The 21,574-nt window shown below is 45.7% G+C and overlaps 1 protein-coding gene across 2 annotated transcripts in view; it reads left to right on the forward strand.

Moving 5' to 3' along the window:
• The window catches only part of JARID2 (jumonji and AT-rich interaction domain containing 2), a 272,215-nt gene that overhangs the window by 90,987 nt on the left and 159,654 nt on the right, over positions 1 to 21,574 (forward strand). For both annotated transcript variants that reach the window (XM_040353752.1, XM_040353751.1), the window contains exon 2: positions 3,521 to 3,656. In XM_040353752.1, coding sequence (XP_040209686.1) covers positions 3,521 to 3,656 — 136 coding nt within the window. The remainder of the gene's footprint in view (positions 1 to 3,520; positions 3,657 to 21,574) is intronic.

Genomic DNA, 21,574 nt, shown 5'->3' on the forward strand with positions numbered 1-21,574 from the left:
TCGGGTGAACTCCCGCTTTAACTGGTCCGACATAAGTCGGTCTGACTTTGAAAATGTTCCCTGCACTACTTTGGTTCAACTTTGATCCTACAGCCCATTGAATATCACTGAAGTCGGATCAAAGTCAGATCACCGTCTTAAGTGATCCGACTTTGGCTTGCAACTTGTGCTGTGATGATCTTAAAGGGGAACTCCATGACAAATAAAGAAAAACGCAATGGGTTCCCCCTCCAAGAGCCCCCCCACACAGTTTTTTATGAATGAATCTTTAGGGAGAACTCCCCGCAAAATGTTGGAAAAAAAAGCAGCATGGGTTCCCCCTCAAAGAGCATACCAGGCCATTTGTTCTGGTATGGATTTTAACCTCACTGTATATATATACGTCATTTTTTTAAAGATGGATATCTCGGTAACGGCAGCAGTTGCTACCACAACAGAGATATCCATCTTTTCAGTGAGCGGTCCTTTCAACGATAACCGTGGTCTCTGTGGCGGATTCGCTGCGAGATCACCGTTGGCGGCGGGAGAGGGGCCCCCCTCCCGCCGCTCTCCCGCGCCCTCCGCCGCTTACGGGAGTCGTCGGCAGCAGCAGAGGCGATCAGGTCCTCTCTCCTGCTCAGCTGGGATACGAGTGAGGGCAAGATGGCCCCCACCCATCCCCGTAGCATAGCGTCACCTCCCGCCCATGCTTCTTAAAGCAATATTTTCTTGTTGTCATTTTTTCAAATTACACTTTTTTTATTTTTTTTTGCATTTTAGTCTTTTTGACCCCAGATCTCATATTTAAGAGGACCTGTCATGCTTTTTTCTATTACAAGGGATGTTTACATTCCTTGTAATAGGAATAAAAGTGATCCATTTTTTTTAGCGTAAAAATTTATAATAATAATAATAAGAAAACAATTTTTTTTTTAAAGCACCCCGTCCCGACGAGCTTGCGCGCAGAAGCGAACACATACGTGCTCACTTCCTTTCAGTCCGGCTGGGAACAGCAAACTAAATCTTCTGCAGCGCGGTAAGGGGGGGGGGGGGGTAAAAAGAACATGGGGAGGAGCTGGGGAGGCAGTCAGAAAAAGTACTAGCTGATGTTCGGCAGCAGCAGCTGTATGGAGGGGGGCAGCAGCTGTATGCAGCGGTATGCGGTAGGGAGGGGAGGGGGGGTTAAAAAGAACATGGGGGGAGGCAGTCAGAAGAAGTACTAGCTGACGGTCGGCAGCAGCAGCCACCATTACACTTCTCAACTTATCCCCCCCGCTTCTCAACTTGAAACTCAGCGCTTCTTGCTTGGGGCCCCCAAATTCCTTCTCTTCATACTGTTTATGGGCATGATGCTGTTTTTATATACATTTTTAGTTGCTTATGCATCTTGCTATTGGATTCAAGAGTAGTTGGTACATTTTATAAAGCAGACATACCTTTGGAATTGTTTCCAGTTGGTCATCGGAAGGGTAGAGTATGCAATTATTTATCCAATTTTCTCATACTGTTTGAGAAGACTCTAAAGTCAGAGGCCACTTGACAAGTGAAGACCCAACACAGATCTTGGACTCCAGCCAGAGCAAGGAGTTGGGGTTAGATCATGGGGTTAAGTGATAACAATGAGTATGTTGTTAAATACTGTGATCACTACTTCTGGCCTAGTAGCTGTATACATGAATAAATAAGATTTAATTGCCGCTGTTTAGTTTTCAGTTAAGCAATGAAACTGCTGCCAAGGGATTGAAAGGCTGTTAAAAACTGGAAATGGCTAAAGCTTTGAGATTAAATGAAAAGTTAAAATTTTAATACAGTTTTGGACTATAAGGTGTTTTTGTTTTGTTTGTTTTTTGTTTTTTTGGGTAGTTTCTCATTGCTTCTTTTCTTCATCTGTCTCGATCAGCAACATTATTATATAATTACAATATACAGTACATACACATACTTTTTTTCTTTTTTTCTTTTTTTTTAAATTATTTTTATTAAATTTGTACATACACATACTTGCACAATGTTTTGATAAGTCTCTGGATTGTTTATCCCATGAACAGTGCAATTGTGGCATTATCCTGAAAAGGCATTACAGTTAGAGCAACTGCAGTCTGCTCACATAATTTGTAATACAAATATCTTTGCCATTCTGAAGCTTCCCTCCAACCACCTTGCATATTATTTTATATATACTGTGATTCTGTACTTGCCAAATATGCTGCAGAAATCTCCCTTCACTGAGTATAGATGCAACCATTTTAACGGTGGGCAGCTGAAGCTGATGCCTGTTCACTTCCTGGATTTACACACACACACACACCTCCCAGCTATGCAGCTCTCATTGGCCCCCTTATGACTCACCCTCCTCCCTTCCAAACACTCATGAGAGAGTGAGAGAAAGCTGTGCATGCGACTGTCATAGGCCAGGGATAATGACCAGACAAGAAAGAGGAAGTAGGCTGTGTTGGGTATTTCCTTGCAGACATTTTTTTTTTTTTACTATTCAAAGTTAAAACAACAAGGCAGAAGATTTAATTGATGGAAAGATGAAAACAAGACTAAAGGTCATTTTTAATGTCTGTGTATGACAACATATGTTTGCAGTTGAAACTACATGTAGATACTAAATTCTTAAAAGCCATTTATTGTGAATCTGCAGAGTTTTGTTTACAATCTGAATAAAGGAAATTTTATAGTCGTCGTAAATTTAAATAAGCTGTTTTCAAATACAAAACTAAGAGAAATGTATATGATTTTTAGGTGTAGGTTTAAAAATCAGCATGATGTACAGTAGCTACGTTTATTAGTGTGTGTGTGTTAATGTGCTGGAAAAATATTTTCTATGTATTTTTTGTATTTTTGTTTATTCTATATGTATATGGGGCAGCTATATTTGCGTCTCACATATGAAGGCTCTGCTTCTGGTTTTGCAATGGTACATGGTGGCTGTGCTTTACTATTCTTTCTTGCAATTCAGGTTGATGAGTCAACCATATAATTAAAAGCAATGCTCTCCACATGTGGCTGTTTTATCTGAGCATGTGTGTTAGGCAGGGAAACTGAATGAGGCTCAGGTAAATGCTTAGCTCCCTCCTAGTGGTTTATCCACAAATCTCTAGATTTGAAAGTCACATAAAAAATGTAATAACTCCAAATAGGTGCTTATTAAAAATGCACTCCATTTCCGTTCAAAGTTAGCCTTTTGACGTGTGTGTCTGTGCATGTAAAGAACCTGCACACCGCTTTCAGGTCTCTTCTCTCCTACCCCTCTTGGCTGGCTAGCCTTAATAATATCAGACATCGCAGCCATAAAAGGAACACTTGAGCTTTAGAGATGGAGAGGTTGAAAGGGACAAGTAGGCAACTTTGTGTCAATACTCCTTGGATCTGATGTTAAAAGGGGTATAGTTAATCTCCGCCTTTTTCTTCTTCTGTATGTTCATTTGTAGGAATACAAATACATATTTGTATTCTAAATAATTTGTTTTCTTGAAGTTGCAATTCTTCAGTAATGGTAAACTAACTTAAACATATTCCTTTCTGCCTTTTCTAGGATGACAGTGATGGTATACCATGGTCAGAAGAAAGGGTGGTGCGCAAGGTGCTATACCTGTCTCTCAAAGAGTTCAAGACGGCGCAGAAGAGACAGAGCGATGACTGTATTAATGGCAGTTCCAAAACTCCAAAAGGTGAGTCAGGCACAAACAGATTTCCACATCACTTCACAATTCTGCCTCAGTTAACATCTGTCAGACACATCTCTTTCCACTTAACCCCAATTAATTCAACCTTCATATAATATTTTTATTTGGACCAACTGCTAAATAAATTGAAAGCATTCTTCTAGAATACATGACTATTTCTACAGCAGGTAAACCAGTAGTTGCTTACCTGTGTTTCTGGTGTTTAACCTGTTAGTGCCTGAACAATATGTTGTTTTAGCAGCCTCTAACCACAGTGGGTTTTTTGGCAGCCAGAAATTGCTGTTTGTTAAAACACAGGCAGGTTGTGAGGCCAAGCTGTTTCGACAGATACAAAATAAGGCTTTATTCTTGTTTGTCCAGAAAGCTACCCCTCAGTTTGCACCACTTCACATAAGTCTGTGGGAACAACGATGCCAGTACATAGTTCTGACAGGCCTTACCACTGAAACCAATGAGGAAATTGGCAGGATAATTTGCCAGTGGTCAATTTTTTTGTTGCTGTTCTAGGGTGCATTAGAGCCAGTGCTGACCTGATTTACCCTTCGAGATCACTACAGCCGAATGAGGAATACTCTGAACCAAGTTATTTGTCCTCATCTTTGGCTCAGTATAAATAACCAGGCCTGCGAGTCATAAATCAGTGCAAAGCTTCTGCCAACACCTATTACCATTTAAGCACACTGGAATGTATGCATTATTTTAGGGGCTTCAGTAGTATTTACATACAAAGATTTATGGATCTCTTGCCAGTGAAATTACATTACAAAGTGGAGCCACAAACAATCCCCTTGGTTACTATAACAAAGTGCAGACTTTTGTCTGGTTCTCAAGTTTGCAGCAGTGATAAGTGAGAGGATGAGTTTTTTTTTTTTTTTTTTCAGGCCAGTTGGTACGTGTGTTGTGAAATTTTTGTTTGTGATGTGCGTTGCCCTTTCATGTGCACCTCTCCGTGAAAGCCAATTAAAGATTTGGGTGGTTACCACTTGTTTGTATAGTGAGAGGATGAGGCTGGTCTTAATGTGATTGTGAACCTATAATGTCATACTTGCCAGATCTGCGCAATGGTTTTTCACAGAGCAGCCCAGGTCCTCTTCTTTTCATGTCTGTTTCTAGCGCTCATGGCTCCTTCCGCCTGTTGAGTGCCTACCATAGCAAGCCGCTTGCTATCTTGCTCCATGAGTCCATTGACAGAGCATAGCTTGGTCCTACCCTCGCCTCACTGGCTGTGATTGACAGCAGTGGGAGCAAATGGCTCCCACTGCTGTCTGTGAGCTTATGAGGAGGGTTGAGAGCAGAGAGATCCACTGCTCTCTTGCACAGCGCTGGATTGAGATCAGGCTCAGGTAAATATTGGGGGAGAGAGCTGCACTGCAGAGACTGCATTCAAAACTATCGGCCTTTAAAACCACTTTAAAGCAAAAAAAAAAAAATAGGGTGGGTTCACACTGCAGCACGCTCCGGTTCACAGCAGAAGTCCGATACATCCCCATTCACCATTTCAGGTCAGATGTCAGACCAAATTTTGGGCTGAATTCGGACCTGAAATGGACTGAAAGACGCACAGAACTCGTGTGCAATTTGCACTGGAGCCACTGCGGAGATGTGTGAACTGGCTCCATAGGGAAACCTGCATCCAATTTGCAACAGTGTGAACCCAGCCTAACGCCCCTTTCACACTTGTGTGATTTCGCAGCAACGATTTTGACAAAACAGTCGTACGACTGTGGATCCAACTTTACCCTCTGACTTCAAGTCCGACTTCAATGACCAGGGATCCGACTTTTATCCCCAAGTAATTAGGGGGAACGCCATGCCATTTTTTTTTTTAAACCGGCATGAGTTGCTAGCTCTTGCCCGGTCTTCTCCATTGTCTTCTAGCCTTTGCTCTTCTTCTGATGTTGACTCGACGCTCTCTCCTGCTGTAATGCCGCGTGCCGGTGCGCAACAACTTTATATTGGCATGGGGGGGTCACCAGGTGATGTCATCTGGTGGCCCGCCCCTTATGACTTCACCGCCCCATCATGCCTAAGGCCCCTTTCACACTTGTACGACTTGTCCCACGATTTGGGACTGCAAAATAGCACAAGTCGTTCCCCAGTGACAACCATTCATATTAGTGCGACTTGGTCCAACCTTGATGCAAGTTACACAGGCATTCCCTGAAATCGCGTAAACATTTCGCGCGACTTTGAAGTCGCCATAGTGTGAAACCGGTGTGTTGGTGGCGATTTTCTATGGAACAGCTTCTCTAAACTGACCAGATGTTTTCCAGTGCAATTTATCAACTTGTCCTAAATGAGAACTGTCTGCATTACCTTTCAGCAGCTTGGGACAATACAGACAGTTATTAACTGATGCTAATTGATGTATTTTTTCCATTTGTTTCTATTTTTGTCTAGTTACCTCCTACAGAAACAAAATTGTGTAGCGCTATGGCAAATTAATATCTATAATGGTAGTTCCTCATGGGAACAATGGGAACATAAATAAAGTAACAAATGCAATAAAGAAGTTCTCGTGAAAGATAAAGTCCAATGGTTGTAAACACAAAGTCCATATATCTGTAGACACCACGTGCAGAATGAGGGAACTTGATTAGAATCCCATCAAGACAAATTGTGTAGTGAGTGATCACCGCCACCAGTGGTAGTAAATGGAGGCTTACCGAAGATGGTGGACCTGAAATGACGTACGTCAATCAAGTCATAACAAGCTTCAAGTACCAGACAGGGTACACAAAGTAGCAATCACCAAGAAACTTGCTAGAAGTAATCAATCAGTGTATGATCATAAATGGATAACCTTGGATCTTTGCAGCTCAGCAAGGGGTTAAATAGTTGAAAGAAAATGGAAAGAGAAGGGCCACATAGTGTAAACCGGTATAAAACTGGGTATTTATTGTAAAAAGATAGCAAGTGCACTCACATGTATCTGGATAAAAACTTGCATGTTCTATAGTATGAGGCGGCCTCATACTCTCATACTATTCTATAGTATGCCGCCTCATACTATAGAATATGCGAGTTTTTATCCAGATACATGTGAGTGCACTTGCTATCTTTTTACAATAAATACCCAGTTTTATACCGGTTTACACTATGTGGCCCTTCTCTTTCCATTTTCTTTCAACTATTTAACCCCTTGCTGAGCTGCAAAGATCCAAGGTTATCCATTTATGATCATACACTGATTGATTACTTCTAGCAAGTTTCTTGGTGATTGCTACTTTGTGTACCCTGTCTGGTACTTGAAGCTTGTTAAGACTTGATTGACGTACGCCATTTCAGGTCCACCATCTTCGGTAAGCCTCCATTTACTACCACTGGTGGCGGTGATCACTCACTACACAATTTGTCTTGATGGGATTCTAATCAAGTTCCCTCATTCTGCACGTGGTGTCTACAGATATATGGACTTTGTGTTTACAACCATTGGACTTTATCTTTCACGAGAACTTCTTTATTGCATTTGTTACTTTATTTATGTTCCCATTGTTCCCATGAGGAACTACCATTATAGATATTAATTTGCCATAGCGCTACACAATTTTGTTTCTGTTTGTTCCAGCTAATGTGTCTTTGTTAGCAGTGTGAGAAGCTGGTCTTATTAATTAGTGTGTTTTAAGCAGCGCAGTATAATCACCCTTTTTAGTTACCTCCTACACTTGCATAAATGTATGCATAGAAATGAGTAACTTCTGTATGAGCCTCTTAGCCCGTGGTCACACCTGTGCGACTTTGAAATCATGCTACTTCAATTGAAGTAGTGCGATTTCAATATAGCAATCGGTGTGACCGGGTGTAACATCTCTCAATGCCACTTCTTTGTCCATAAACATGATAAGGGAGGAGGAGATAAGGATAAGTTAGCACCTGTGTGTAAGCACTAAATTACACTTTCTAAACGGAAACCGATAATGGGTTGAGCTTCTTTTTCATGTCTTTATTGAAATTGGTCTATCATTTAAAAAGCACACACTCTGTTAACTAATATGGTAAATGTCAACATTACAAAATAGTATATTTGAATCTTACAGTACAGGACACAGCCTGGATACTCATAGACCCTGGGTTATAGGCTGCTATTTTCAGGTGACTGGACACTGGCAAAGCTTTTGGACACATGCCCAAAACCCCTATTACACTACCCCACTCTGCGAGACCGTTTTTTTTCTAGTGTCTTCTAGGTGATGGTGTTTTTCTCCCTTTATAGAGAAGTTTCTGTGCTTAGCCAGTTCTTAAAGTGGTTGTAAACCTAGTTACACCACTTTTACCTACAGGTAAGCCTGTAAATAAAGGCTTACCTGTAGGTACTGGAAATATATCCTAAACATGCATGGTTTAGGAGATATTTACCATATACACTTGCGCCAACGTCATTGGCCCATGCGCACTGAAGAAAGGGCACGGTTGTGCCATTTTTAAAGGGCCCGTGCCCGGCGGCTCCATCGTGCATGCGCGACAGTGATGTCATGCGACTCTGGCCAGTCACAGGGTCAGAGTCCATGGCCCCCGAAAGGAAGAGGGATGAAGATGGATGCAGGTAAGTGCAACATATTGGGCTAGTATGCGATGCATACTAGCCCATTATGCTTTCACTTTGCAGGGGGGAATAGAAGTAAAATCCATCAGGGTTTACTGCCTTTTTAAGGTACCTCGACCCTTAAGAAAAAAAAAAACTTTCTCTCTTATGCCCACTGTGCAAGAGGTATATTGAAACTCATGTTATTGAAACTCAGGTTTTGTTTCACCATATTTTTTGACAGTGCCTTCTCCTGAGACTTTTCTGGACCAAGGTAAACTCTGTTATTACTAACCTCACAGCAATAGATCTGGAAGGCAACCCAGCAGCATTCCTGTTGCATTGTAACCATTTGTCACACTGTGCATACAAAGGTTCTCTACTTATCCACCTAGTGAATTGAAAGAGTATACCGTTGCATTAGATTACAATGTAAGGGATATCGAATGCAGGCATCCAGCAGCAGGGATGTCCAGATCTGTGTAGCTGCACTTTGGAAAACTGAAATCAGACTGTGTATGATTAAATAAAGATTGTATTAATGCACACAACACCAACAAACCATAAGCAAAGCAAATGGGGAAAAACAAATGTGACCATGAAGCAAAACCAAACCAACCACCTAACTATATACACATGGAGGGGAGCTGACACAAATGAGGTATAAATAAATTTGGGACTGTAAACCAGGAGGGCAGAGATGGGGGTAACAGGATACAGGGTGTTGGATACAAGGTACAAGAGAAGGCAGGGATCAGTAAACAGGAATATAATACTAGCAGGCAAAATATTGAAGAAAAGTAGAATAACAAAGGAGGGACTAAATACCTTCCAAGCAGCCAGTATCAGGTAAAGACTATTTGCTAGGAACTGCTGGCAGCCTGGAGACACCTGCTGGTGGATGTTGGAACTACAGCCTTCAGGTCTAAGAACCACAGTGCCACCAGTGTCGATAACGACACAGGGGGGGATACATGGTTAAAAAATACACACAATGTATTTCAGGGCTCCGAGAAACTGAAAGGAAGCGGCGATCAGGGCACCTCCTCCTCCCCGGGAACTACTGCTGCAGCGCCATCCTACACGGCTGGGATGTGTTCCTGGACAGCACTTTATACTACATGCGATTTGTGGTGATTTGGTTTTGACAAGACCTGAAGACTCATGCAATGAGGATCCGTCTAAGAAGATGGCCTCTATTTGTGAAGACACTAGTGCTGTTTGGCATATTCATGTTTATATATGATGATAGAACTTTCTGTTTCTTATTCCAACTCGACGCAAGAAAACACTTCCACTAACAGACGATGGGAAAGAGACTTTGTTGGTACCAAGGAGAAAATTGAGGACCTGAGTCGTCCAGTTTACATTAAACCTCCATCAAATTCAAATTTTCCAGGAGAATGGGGAAAAGCTGCACATTTGTCTCTGAGTCCGGCAGAAAAAAAGCTGCAGGATGATGGCATAGATAAATATGCTATTAATATTTATTTGAGTGACCAGATATCATTGCATCGGCACATACAGGATAACCGAATGCATGAACTCTTCTGATGAAGTGGCGCATAGCCACGAAACTAGTTAAGATGTCGTGATATGACCTTCTACCCACTATGCTTCTCCCCCTCCTGGGGACTACTATACTTGCGATTTGTCTGGTCATACATTGTGTGTATTTTTTAACCATGTATCCTCCCTGTGTCGTTATCGACATTTTATTTAATAAAATAGTTTTTTTATTATTATTTACTTGTTTTGTTGTACACTACTTGCATATACTACCAGTACCGTGATAGTCCAACAATGGCCCAATTACTCCCCCCACTTGGCTCTCTGGTTTGGGGACCTTATAGCCAAGCTCTATATACCCCTGCATAAATGTTTAGACCAGCGAATGGGAGGCTAAAAGCCTTTGAAAAAATACTGACAGGGCTGAAATCTGACCTCTGTACTCAAAGCCAATCTCCTTTCCACAGCTGACTGTAGAAAAAAAGATTTCTCCCAATCATGTATTTCCGAGGATGCCATTTTCTGGCTTCACACTAAGCAATATAAGTCTTCCAGAACTTATGATAGATCTTCCTAGTGAAAACTTTTCTAGCATTCACTAGGGTAAACACTACTGGTACCACTATGCCACAGTCCTCCAGCAACCTGGCTTCAATAGCCATGCAGTCAAATTTAGAGACTGTAAATTGGGGTGGAATATAGGACCTTGAGACAGTAGATCGGGGTGACGTGGAAGCGTCCATGGCCCATCTATTGTCAGTCTCACAATCTCCAGGAACCAGGGCCTTCTGGGCCAAGCTGGAATGACTGGAACCCCCTCTCCGAATCCTGCGCAACAAATGTGGAAGGAGAGGGACCGGGGGAAAGCATAAACCAAGGGGGAAAGCATAAACCAGGGAGTAATGGCTCCATGGAACTACCAGAGCATCTGCTCCGATTACCAGAGGATCCCTTGTTCAGGACGAAAACTGTTGAACTCGAATGCCAGTAGGTCGACCTCTGGCCATCCCCAATGCTGTCAAATTTCCTGGAACACCCCTGGGTGTAGGGACCATTCACCCGGACAGATCTGCTGGTGGCTGAGATAATCTGCTTTCCAGTTCATTACTCCAGGGATATGGACTGCCTATAGAATCAGCACATGTCCCTCTGTCCAGGCTAGTATGTGGTTCACCTCCTTCAGAGCTGAACGACTCCTGGTACCGCTTTGGTGGTTTATATAGGCCACTGCAGTGGCATTGTCGAACTGAACCCCGATAGGGCAGTCCTGAAGCTCCATGTCCAGAATCATAGGTCCAGACATACTGCCCATAACTCCAGGACGTTGATGGGCAGGATCTGTTCTGTCCATGACTATTTCCCCTGAGGTATGAGCCTCTCTAGGATCGCTCCCCAGCGTGAGAGACTGGCATCTGTAGTCAGTACTCAGTAAAGTTGCTGGGAGGAAGGATCTTTCCTTTAGCAGGTTCTGATCCTGCAACCACCAGTTTAGGCTTAAGCGTGCCCGGGGAGATAAGAACATTGGATAATCCATGGCTTGATCTCTCCTGCTCCAAGCCAACAAGATGTCTTGTTGTATAGGCCTGGAATGGAACTGGGTATAGGGCACTGCCTTGAAGGAGGACACCATCCTTCCTAGAAGACTCTTACTGAGCCGAAATGGAGGGTTGTCTGGTGCCCCTTATCTGACGCACCTGATCCTTCAGGGCACGATCTTTACGGGTGGCAAAAATACCCTTGCTTGGACCATATCTAGGTTCAAACCTAAATACTTCAGACTTTGAGCTGGTCTTAAGGCTGACTTTTTAGTATTTTGCACTGTGCAGGTCATGCTCTGTTCTAGAGCCTGTAGTGACTGATCCCTGAGCAGGAAGTGGTCCAGATACCCAAGCACCAAAATCCCTTGGGACCTTAAAAGACCCAGTACTGGTTCTAGGACCTTGGGGAACACCGGGGGAGCTGAGGAAAGCCTGAAGGGTAGAGCCACAAACTGAAAATGACGTTCCTCTACTGCAAATCGCAGGAACCTCTGATGAGGCTGAAAGATAGGTAAGTGTAAATACGTGTCCTCCCATCTGGAGCACAGCTACAACTGAGCAGACAGACTCTATCCGAAAGGATTGGGTTAGTAGATACTGGTTCAGGGATCTGAGATCCAAAATGGGCCTGGTGTCCCTGTTTGGTTTTTGAATCGTAAACATGTTTGAAAAAAAACCCTGCGCCCCTTTCGGATACAGGAACCTGTAAAATCACTCCTCGATGCACTAAATGATGTAGTGCCTGAAACAGTAAGTTTATTTTTGGAGGATCCGAGGGAATGTTGGATCTTAGAAACCTCTGAGGGGAAACCCCCTCGTAACTCCAGTTTGTAACCGCGGGATATAGTTGAGGTGACCCACCCGTCCTGAACCACTGTTTTCCAAATGTCCGCAAAGTGCAGCAGCCTTCCTTCAAAAGAGGGCTTGGTTTAGAAGAGATTTGGACCCAGGACTTTTTCTGGCCCTGGCCTTGCGGCTTGCCCCGGGCTCTAGTGCCCTGTTGGCGGCCGACTCGCCTTGGCGCTGAGACACCTGAGGTTTTAAATGGGGGGCGCCTGGTGTTTCTCTTCACCGGAATTGGAGAACTCTTCCCTCCGGAAATCCTTTGGATATATTTGTCCAAATCCTCACCAAACAAATGTTCCCCATGAAAGGGGAGACCTGCCAATAACTTCTTACAAGGAAGCTTAGCTGACCAGTTCCTAAGCCACAAAAGTCTGCGCATATGTACAGACAAGAGAGCCAAACAAGAAACCTGCTGTATTGAATCGTTTAAGGCCACGTACACACGATAGGATCGCCAGAGGAGAGCGGTCTGAAGGACCGTTTTCATCAGTCCAAACCGATCGTGTGTAGGCCCCATAGGTTCTTTAACCTTCGGTCCAAAAAATGAGAACTTGCTTTAAAATTGAACCGATGGACGCCTAACCGATAGGTCAAAACCGATCGTTAGTATGCAAAAGCATCGGTTAAAAACCCGCGCATGCTTAGAATCAAGTCGACGCATGCTTGGAAGCATTGAACTTCGTTTTTTTTTCAGCACGTCGTGTTTTAAGTCACCGCGTTCTGACACAATAGTTTTTTTTAACCGGCGGTGTGTAGGCGTGACGGACCATCAGTCAGGTTCATCGGTTAACCTTCGGACCGTTCTCATCGAATGAACCGATCGTGTGTACGCGGCCTTAGGCATCAACAGCAAAACGCAGCGCTTGAGGAATATCTGCATTATTTTCGGCAAGATCATTCTCCTGGTTAGGCCTGTCAGGCTGTCTGACCTGATCCTTTATGGACTGGCAGATACCAATTGCTGCAACAGCTGGCTGAATAGCTGAACTGGCCAAAGAAAAGGGAGCCTTTAATAATGACTCCAGTTTCTTGTCAACAGGGTCTTTCAAGCCCTGTGCATTATCCACCAGGCAAGTTAAAGGGGTTGTAACGGTAAATGTTTTTTCACCTTAATGCATCCTATGCATTAAGGTGAAAAAACATCTGACGGTTACCACCCCCCCCCCTCGAACCCCCGTTTTACTTACCTGACCCCTCGAAAGTCCTGCGCGCGTCCTCGTGATCCTCTTCGATTCCCAGCCTGGCCGTTGATTGGCTAGGCTGGACAGATTGACAGCAGCGCAGCCATTGGCTGGCGCTGCTGTCAATCACATCCGATGATGCGGCGCACCGGGGGCGAGGCCGAGTGATACAGTCAGCGGCTATGCCCGCCGCTGTATCACAGGAGCACGCCCGCAAAAGCTTTCCACCATGCGAGCTTGTTTGCATGAAGGTGGAAAGCTTTTGCGAGGAGGAGCCGAGACAGCCGCCGAGGGACCCCAGAAGACCGGATTCAGGGACACTCTGTGCAAAACGAGCTGCACAGTGGAGGTAAGTATAACATGTTTAAAAAAAATAAAAAAAATTCTCCTTTAGTGTTCTTTTAAGTTCTTGTTCAAGGAAGAGACTGCTGCATCTACGGCTGGCATGCTCCACTTCTTAATGAACTTTTCATCCATGGGATATAAATGGGAAATCCTCTTAGGAGGAACAAAAATCCTGTCAGGATGTTCCCAATCGGCATACACCGCCTGTTCCAACAGTGGGTGTAAGGGGAAAGCCAGTGCTTCCTGGAGAGGCCTCAGGGACCCCAAAGAGGACCAGGGGGCTCAGTAACCTCTGTAAGAGGCAATTTTAAAGGCAGAACGAACGATCTCGGTAAGAGTCTGGATCAAAAGTCTGCAAAAAAGAGGCAGACATCAACTGGATATCTTCTTGTCCAGATTATTTAGAAGAAATCATCCACCAGGCCCTCCACAGAATCCTGAGCTTTTAGCTCTTCTCCAACTTATTCCTACGCCAAACTAGGAGGCTCAGGAAAGGGGGATTTGTCACGCTTCTTGCCACTCTGCGGGATGGAGGCAATCATGCCGGCAATCCTGTGCGCTACCCTGGCTAGGGACGAGGACAGTTCATCCTTGGTGATAAAGGGTGAAGCAGGAGCATTGACTGTAGACATGATAAGATAGGCGCAGTGGCTCAGATTGCCCGGAAGCCTCTGACCTTTCAGGGGATACAACACCAGGGATACAACACTAGGGATACAACTAGGTTCATCAGAAGCTACGGATGACATAGATGTGCCCTTCCCTGTAGTGTTGGATTCGCTCCTCTTTTTTAAAGACATTTACAAGCCACAAAAATGGAGTACCCTGGGTGTAGTATTAACACCCCTCAGAAGGGGGACCCTTTAATAGGGCTCACCAAGCCCCTATGCAACAATCCTGCTAAGCACCTTAGCCTGCCAAGCAACACCTGGTGACTCACGTGACCTGGGTAAGGAGAAATTAACCACTGAAAATTGTTGGTTCAGAGCCTGCTCTGTGTCCCACTGCATGCTTGGCATACACAGCTTAAATAAGCTGGCTGTGTGCCGGGACATTCTGCGCGGCAAACAGGCACGGCTGTAGTTGCATATGACACAACTCTCTGTGCGCCCAGATTAGGCTACGGCGAGTGCGCACAATGCCTACAGCAAAGCAGTGTGCGCCATGGCTGCCAAATTGCTGGGCACAGCAGCGCTCTTGCGAATGCACGTGAGCCATGGAGAACCAAGGCAAAATGGTGCACCGTTGTGCGCCATCATACAGGCAAAAAAAGGTACACTTTGCAAACACCCACAGCTAGCCCAAAACTCCCCTGTATGGTCACCGCACACAGGTGTCCAGCCTCTAGCTAGCTTGACTGATTGCTGTGGGACCCCCCACAATAAGTAAATAAGGGGGTTTCACTTACCCATCCAGGCGTGGGGCAGCTTAGAAACTAAGAGCCCAGTCTTCCCCCATCACAGCGGGTTCCTGTCACTTGAGGACCTTCAAGGACTGGGTACCCTTTTCATGTTTAGGGTCCACTACCTTGGACCTGTGCAGCACTCTGAAGGAATGCCTTAGCACTGTGGTGTCCAGAATTCCACTTCACAGGGTCCAGGCGCCAGGAGGTCGCATTACATTCAAAACCTTGCAGGATCTTGAGTCTTCTTTGCGAGGCTCGGGTACCATTTATCTAAGCATATAGAGCCTGTGTCAAATGGATCCGATCAGTCAATCCCTTAAATTCATTTAAGAACAGTTTGTGAAACTAGAGATCTGGAGCTCAGAGAGCTCAAACAAATGTTCTCATCCACCTTGCAGACACTGGTAAAAAAAAAAACTGATGTACTTCCTGTATGGGAGCGGTTATATAGGGGATCACTTCCTGTCTAAGACTTTGTCTACCAGTGTTCATTCACCTAGAGATGGCGTATAACCCAGTAAAACCGTGTCCCATGATGTATGAAAAATGACCGCCATTTTATTCTCTAGGGTGCCTGCTAAAAAATATAAAGATATAATATATATCTGGGATATGGCACTGTGCCGCTTTAACTGACAATTGTATGGTTGTGCGATGTTGTACCCAAACAAAATTGACGTTCTTTTTCCCCTCCCGTCTTTCAGGACAGCCCACAATTGAGAGATACTCCTCCTCTAGGAAACACTGCGCCAGCCCATAAATTTCTCACTCCCCCTGCCAGACCTCAGTATTAGTGTTTCCTCCGGTGGGGAGACACTGTGCATGGGAACCTAGGCCAATTCAGTCAGAGGACTGAGGCCATTTCTTTTACCTTAAAGGAAGCAGAGGCTTCCAGGTGAATCCTGGTGCGGTACAGGCCCACCATTAGCCACCCCATCCACGCCGAGCGCGGCTCCTGGTTGCGGGGGACCCCTATCTCGTCCAGCGGGGCGCAGCGAGGGAGACATCAGGGCTCGCCCTGTATTACAGGCCGCAAAAAAATTTTTGAACCAAGCGGGCTGGACGGCGGGTGACGTCATTTCCGGCGTAGAGCGGATGTCTCCCCTTTGAACCGCGACTTCCGGTTCCGGGTCGCGGTGCTGATAGGAGGTCCGGACGGACGCTGGAGGGAGTCGGATCTCGCACAGGCGAAGAGAAGCTCTCAGCAAGCAGCCACCTGCGGTCATGTCGGCAGCATCTCCAGAGCCAGCCCTGACAACTGACGCTACCTCCAGCGAGCCTAAGGTAAGAGTACCCTGGGGAGGGGCGCTCTCTAGCTTAGGTTTGCCTCTCCATGTAGGGTTCAATGCATGGGGAGGCAAGCCCCCTGGGTGGCCAGGGGAGGGGGAGTCCTTAGTCCCAGGATTTATAGAGGGCTAGGTGCACTCCCAGGGTTGTAACCAAGTTTATAATTTTTGTTTTAAAACTGTTGTTTTCTGCCCTTTTCTGTATTTCAGAAGGCCATTGAAAAAACGGGTGGTGGAAGGCATAGCTCAAAGAGGAAGTGTGCCTCCTGTAGGGATGTCCTTCCAGAATCATGGACTAAGGTCCTGTGTAGGGATTGCATTCAATCCTTAGTCAGGGAAAATGAATTAGAACAGGAGTCTCCACTTTCTCCTCATTCAAATCTCTGTTTGAGAGGTTACAGCCTTTGGCTGTCCCCACCCAGGTTACAACCCAGCCACAGGCTCAGGGTCCTGCTCCTGTCATACCCATTGCAACAGCTATGGCAGATGTTTCCGCAGGCCCTTCCCAAGAGGAACAGGTTCCTCCAGATAGTGCCACCTCTGATTCTCAAGAGGGGTCAGAGGGAGAGGACCAGGACGGGGAGTCCAGGAAGCCCTCTAGGTACAAATTGTCACTGGATGAGGTAGAGGACCTCTTAGGGGCAGTTTACACAACCCTTGGTATCCAAACCGACAAGAAACCTCTTACCCTCCATGATCGAATGTACAGAGGTCTGGAGGAGCAAGAGAAAAAGGTCTTCCCAGTACATGATATACTGGTTGAGACCATTAAGAAGGAGTGGCAGGATCCTGAAAGGAAACCCTTTTTTTCCAGATCCCTAAAGAGGAGATTCCCTTTCTCAGAGGATCCTTCGTCTGTTTGGAACAAGAGCCCCAAATTAGACGCCGCCTTCTCCCAAGTGTCCAGAAACACGGATTTAGCGTTTGAGGACATGGGGGTTTTGTCCGATGTTATGGACAAAAGAATGGATTCCCTATTAAAGAAATGTTGGGATTCTACTATAGGGAACCTTAAACCAGAACTTGCCGTCACGGTAATGGCTCGCAATCTGGAGCATTGGCTCTCTAAGATTCAGGAGCACATTGAAGCTGGTACGGATAAGGAAACTATTTTAGCCTCCTTCCCTACTATCCTGCAAGGGGTCGCTTATATAGCGGATGCCTCAGCGGAGTCAGTCCGCATGTCGGCCAGATCGGCTGCTCTGGCTAACTCGGCCAGAAGGGCCCTCTGGCTCAAAACTTGGACTGGCGACAGCGCCTCTAAATCCAAGTTATGCGGTATTCCCTTCACAGGTGACCTGCTTTTTGGCCCAGGCCTTGAAGCAGTACTAGACCGCACGGCGGACAAAAAGAAGGCCTTTCCTCCTAAAAGAAAAGTCACAGTACAGGCAGGAAGGGGGTTTCGTCCGCAAAAACAAAAAGGGGCCAAACCGGCAGGCCAAAGGACGGTTTGGACCCCCAGGGGCAGAGGCAGAGGTGGAGCGATTTTTCACCCTCCTGTCCAGCCCCCTAAGAACCCATGACTCGCTAGTCACGGTGGGAGGAAGACTGGGGACCTTTCTCCCACAATGGGAATCAATTTCCCCAAACCAGTTTGTCCTGGCGGTCATAAGAGGGGGATACCGACTGGAATTTTCATCACCTCCCCCCCAGAGATACCTAGTCACCCATCTACCCAGGGACAAGGAGAAATCCGAAGCCTTGTTGGGAGCTCTAAGGGAGCTAGAGGATCAGAGTGTCATCCTCAGAGTTCCAAGGGCAGAGGAAGGAAGGGGATTTTATTCACACATCTTTGTGGTAAAGAAGCCCTCGGGGAAATGCAGGTTAATCCTAAACCTAAAACCTCTGAACAGATCCATTTCATACAGGAAATTCCGCATGGAATCGATTTATACAGTCAGAGCCCTCCTTCCCCTCAATTGTTTCATGGTATCTCTGGACCTCAGAGACGCATACTTACACGTTCCGATCGCAGAGAATTCTCAGAAATATCTGCGATTGGCCGTGGACCTAGAGGGAACGATTGTACACCTCCAGTTCCAGGCTCTGCCATTCGGGCTATCCTCATCGCCCCGGATTTTTACCAAGATCCTGGCAGAACCCATAGCGTTTCTGCGACTTCAGGGAATATCCATCATAGCCTATCTGGACGACCTGCTTCTTTTCGCAGCCTCGCCAGAGCAGCTATCCAGGGACCTGGAAGTGACCAAGAAGGTTCTAACGGACCTAGGGTGGTTACTGAACTTAGAAAAGTCCAGTTTAAATCCATCCCAACGGATCACTTACCTGGGGTACCTGCTGGATTCTACTCTCAAGAGTGTTCCTCCCGGTAGAGAAAGTCAAGAAGTTGGACAGAGCAGTGGCTTCCCTCCAAAACAATCAACAGGTGTCACTAAGGTCCCTGATGTCAACGCTAGGTCTGTTGACATCTGCCCTCCCAGCCGTGCAGTGGGCAGGTATTCACTTTCGCCCGCTGCAGGCCTTCCTACTAAGGGTCTGGGATCACAGCCTAGAAGCCCTAGACTCCTTGATTCAAGTACCACTTCAGGTAAAAAGATCCCTCTGGTGGTGGAGAAAGGCCACCAACGTAACCCAAGGACGTCTGTGGATTATCCCGGTGTCTCGGGTGGTAACCACAGACGCAAGCGGCAAGGGCTGGGGAGCGCACCTGGGATCCCTTCCAGCGCAGGGTACCTGGGGTCTCCAGGATCTGAAAAGATCTTCCAATTGGAAGGAGCTGAGGGCAGTGGGCCTAGCCCTCAGGTTCTTTCAGGAAGAACTCCAGGGGCACCACATTCAAGTGAGATCGGACAATTCATCGGCCGTAGCCTACTTAAACAAACAGGGCGGCACGAGGAGCGAAAGTTTGTCGGTCCTGACAGCAGAGATTCTGGGCTGGGCCGAGATCCACACCCTCTCCCTTTCGGCGGTCTTTCTGAGGGGAGAAAGAAACGTGACAGCAGACTTCCTCAGTCGAAGGCAGCTGAGGGAGGGCGAGTGGACCCTCAACCAGGAGGTCTTTCATCTCCTGAACAAGAGATGGGGAACTCTGGAGGTGGACCTCTTCGCCTCAAGAGAAAATGCAAAGACCCCCTGTTTCTTCTCCCTGAACAAAGGAGAAGGAGCAAGGGGAGTGGATGCCCTGTCCCAAAGCTGGAAGTTCGGAAGATGCTATGCATTCCCACCTCCGGTACTTCTTCCAGCAGTACTGAGAAAATTCCAATCAGAGCACACCTCTCTAGTCCTGGTAGCTCCTTACTGGCCCAAGAGGGCATGGTTCTCAGTCCTCAAACAGTTAGCGGCAGAACCACCCTTATTTCTACCTCAGCGGGAGGATCTTCTATCACAGGGCCCAGTCCTATGCCCACAAGTTCACAGGTGGAGGCTAGCAGCGTGGCTACTGAGGAAGCCATACTAAGATCCAAGGGATTTTCCGAAGGTTTAATTGCCACCCTCCTTAATAGTAGAAAAAAGGAGACCCGCAAAATTTACAAGAAGGTTTGGCTTCGTTTCAACGAGTGGTGTGTAAATTGCCCCTGTTCTGTACAGAGCCCCACGGCTGTCTTAGAATTTCTTCAGTGTGGGGCAGATAAGGGTCTTTCAGTTAGCACCCTTAAAGGGCAGGTTTCGGCACTTACGGTGTATTTAGAAAAACCTCTGGCCACCAGTCCCTGGGTAGTCAGGTTCTTTAAAGCACTATCCAGACAGAGACCAGCGCGAGGGCCACCCTTCCCCAGTTGGGACCTGTCTCTGGTGTTGCGTACCCTAACGGGTACTCCCTTTGAGCCCTTAGATAATTGTTCTCTAAGGGATTTAACCTTAAAAACAGCTTTTTTGGTTGCAGTGACCACTGCTAGGAGGGTCAGCGAGCTAGAAGCTCTATCGATCAGACCCCCTTTTTGTGTTATTTTCCCGGATCGGGTCGTTTTCAAGACCGATCCAGCCTTTCTTCCTAAAGTGACTTCAAAGTTTCACAGGAGTCAAGATATAGTTTTACCCTCTTTTTGTTCCAACCCTTCGGGGGAAAGGGAACGTCGTTTCAGTACGTTAGATGTTAGGAGAAGTATCCTACATTACTTAGAGGTGACTAAACCGTTTAGAAGGTCAGACTCACTATTTGTTTTATTTTCTGGAACCAGGAAGGGATGCAAAGCATCCAGGCGCACTATTGCCAGGTGGCTAAGACTAAGCATTGGGCAAGCATACACTTTGGCTGGTAGGGAAATCCCTACAGGAATAAAAGCACACTCCACTCGAGCGCTGGCAACCTCTCAAGCAGAAAGAGCTGGAGCAACGCCGGAACAGATTTGCAAAGCAGCAACATGGTCCAGCTACACCACCTTTGTTAAACACTACAGGGTGGACCTGGTTTCGGCAGGTGAGCAAGCCTTTGGGCGAAAGGTTTTGCAAGCCATAGTCCCACCCTAGTTGGTAAGTTCTCGATTATCCTCTCAATTGTGGGCTGTCCTGAAAGACGGGAGGGGAAAAATAGAGTTACGTACCGGTAACGTCTTTTCCAGTAGTCTTTCAGGACAGCCCTGGGTACCCACCCGAATAGAGGAAGTCTGATTTCAAGACCAGGACATGATGTTGATATGAAATTATATGTTATTAACATGTTCTTGTGTCTCCCCAGCTGACCGGAGGTGCTCGTATAAAAACTGAGGTCTGGCAGGGGGAGTGAGAAATTTATGGGCTGGCGCAGTGTTTCCTAGAGGAAGAGGAGGAGTATCTCTCAATTGTGGGCTGTCCTGAAAGACTACTGGAAAAGACGTTGCCGGTACGTAACTCTATTTTTTTCTTCCACAAATAGAGCTTCCTTTTAGTGTTATTTGATCACCTCTGTGGTTTTTATTTTTTGCGCTATAAACAAAAAAGTGCATCAATTTTGAAAAAAAAAACTATTTTACTTTTTGGTATCGTAAATATCCCAATTTAAAAAAAAGGCCGATATGTATTCTTCTACATATTATTGGTAAAAAAAAATCGCAATAAGCGTAGATCGATTGGTTTTGCGCCAAATTTATAGCGTCTACAAGACTTTAAGATTTATGGCATTTATATGTTTTTTTTTTTGTTTGTTTTTTTACTAGTAATGGGGATGATCTATTTTTTTTTTCAAGTCGGACACTTGACACATTTTTGGGATCATTGACATGTACAGAGCGATCAGTGCTATAAATATGCACTGATTACTATGTAAATGTCACTGGCAGGGAAGAGGTTAACACTAGGGGGCGATCAAGGGGTTAATTGTGTTCCATATTATGT

This window comes from Rana temporaria, chromosome 5 (genome assembly GCF_905171775.1).
Source record: "Rana temporaria chromosome 5, aRanTem1.1, whole genome shotgun sequence".
In the NCBI taxonomy this organism is placed as follows: Eukaryota; Metazoa; Chordata; class Amphibia; order Anura; family Ranidae; genus Rana; species Rana temporaria.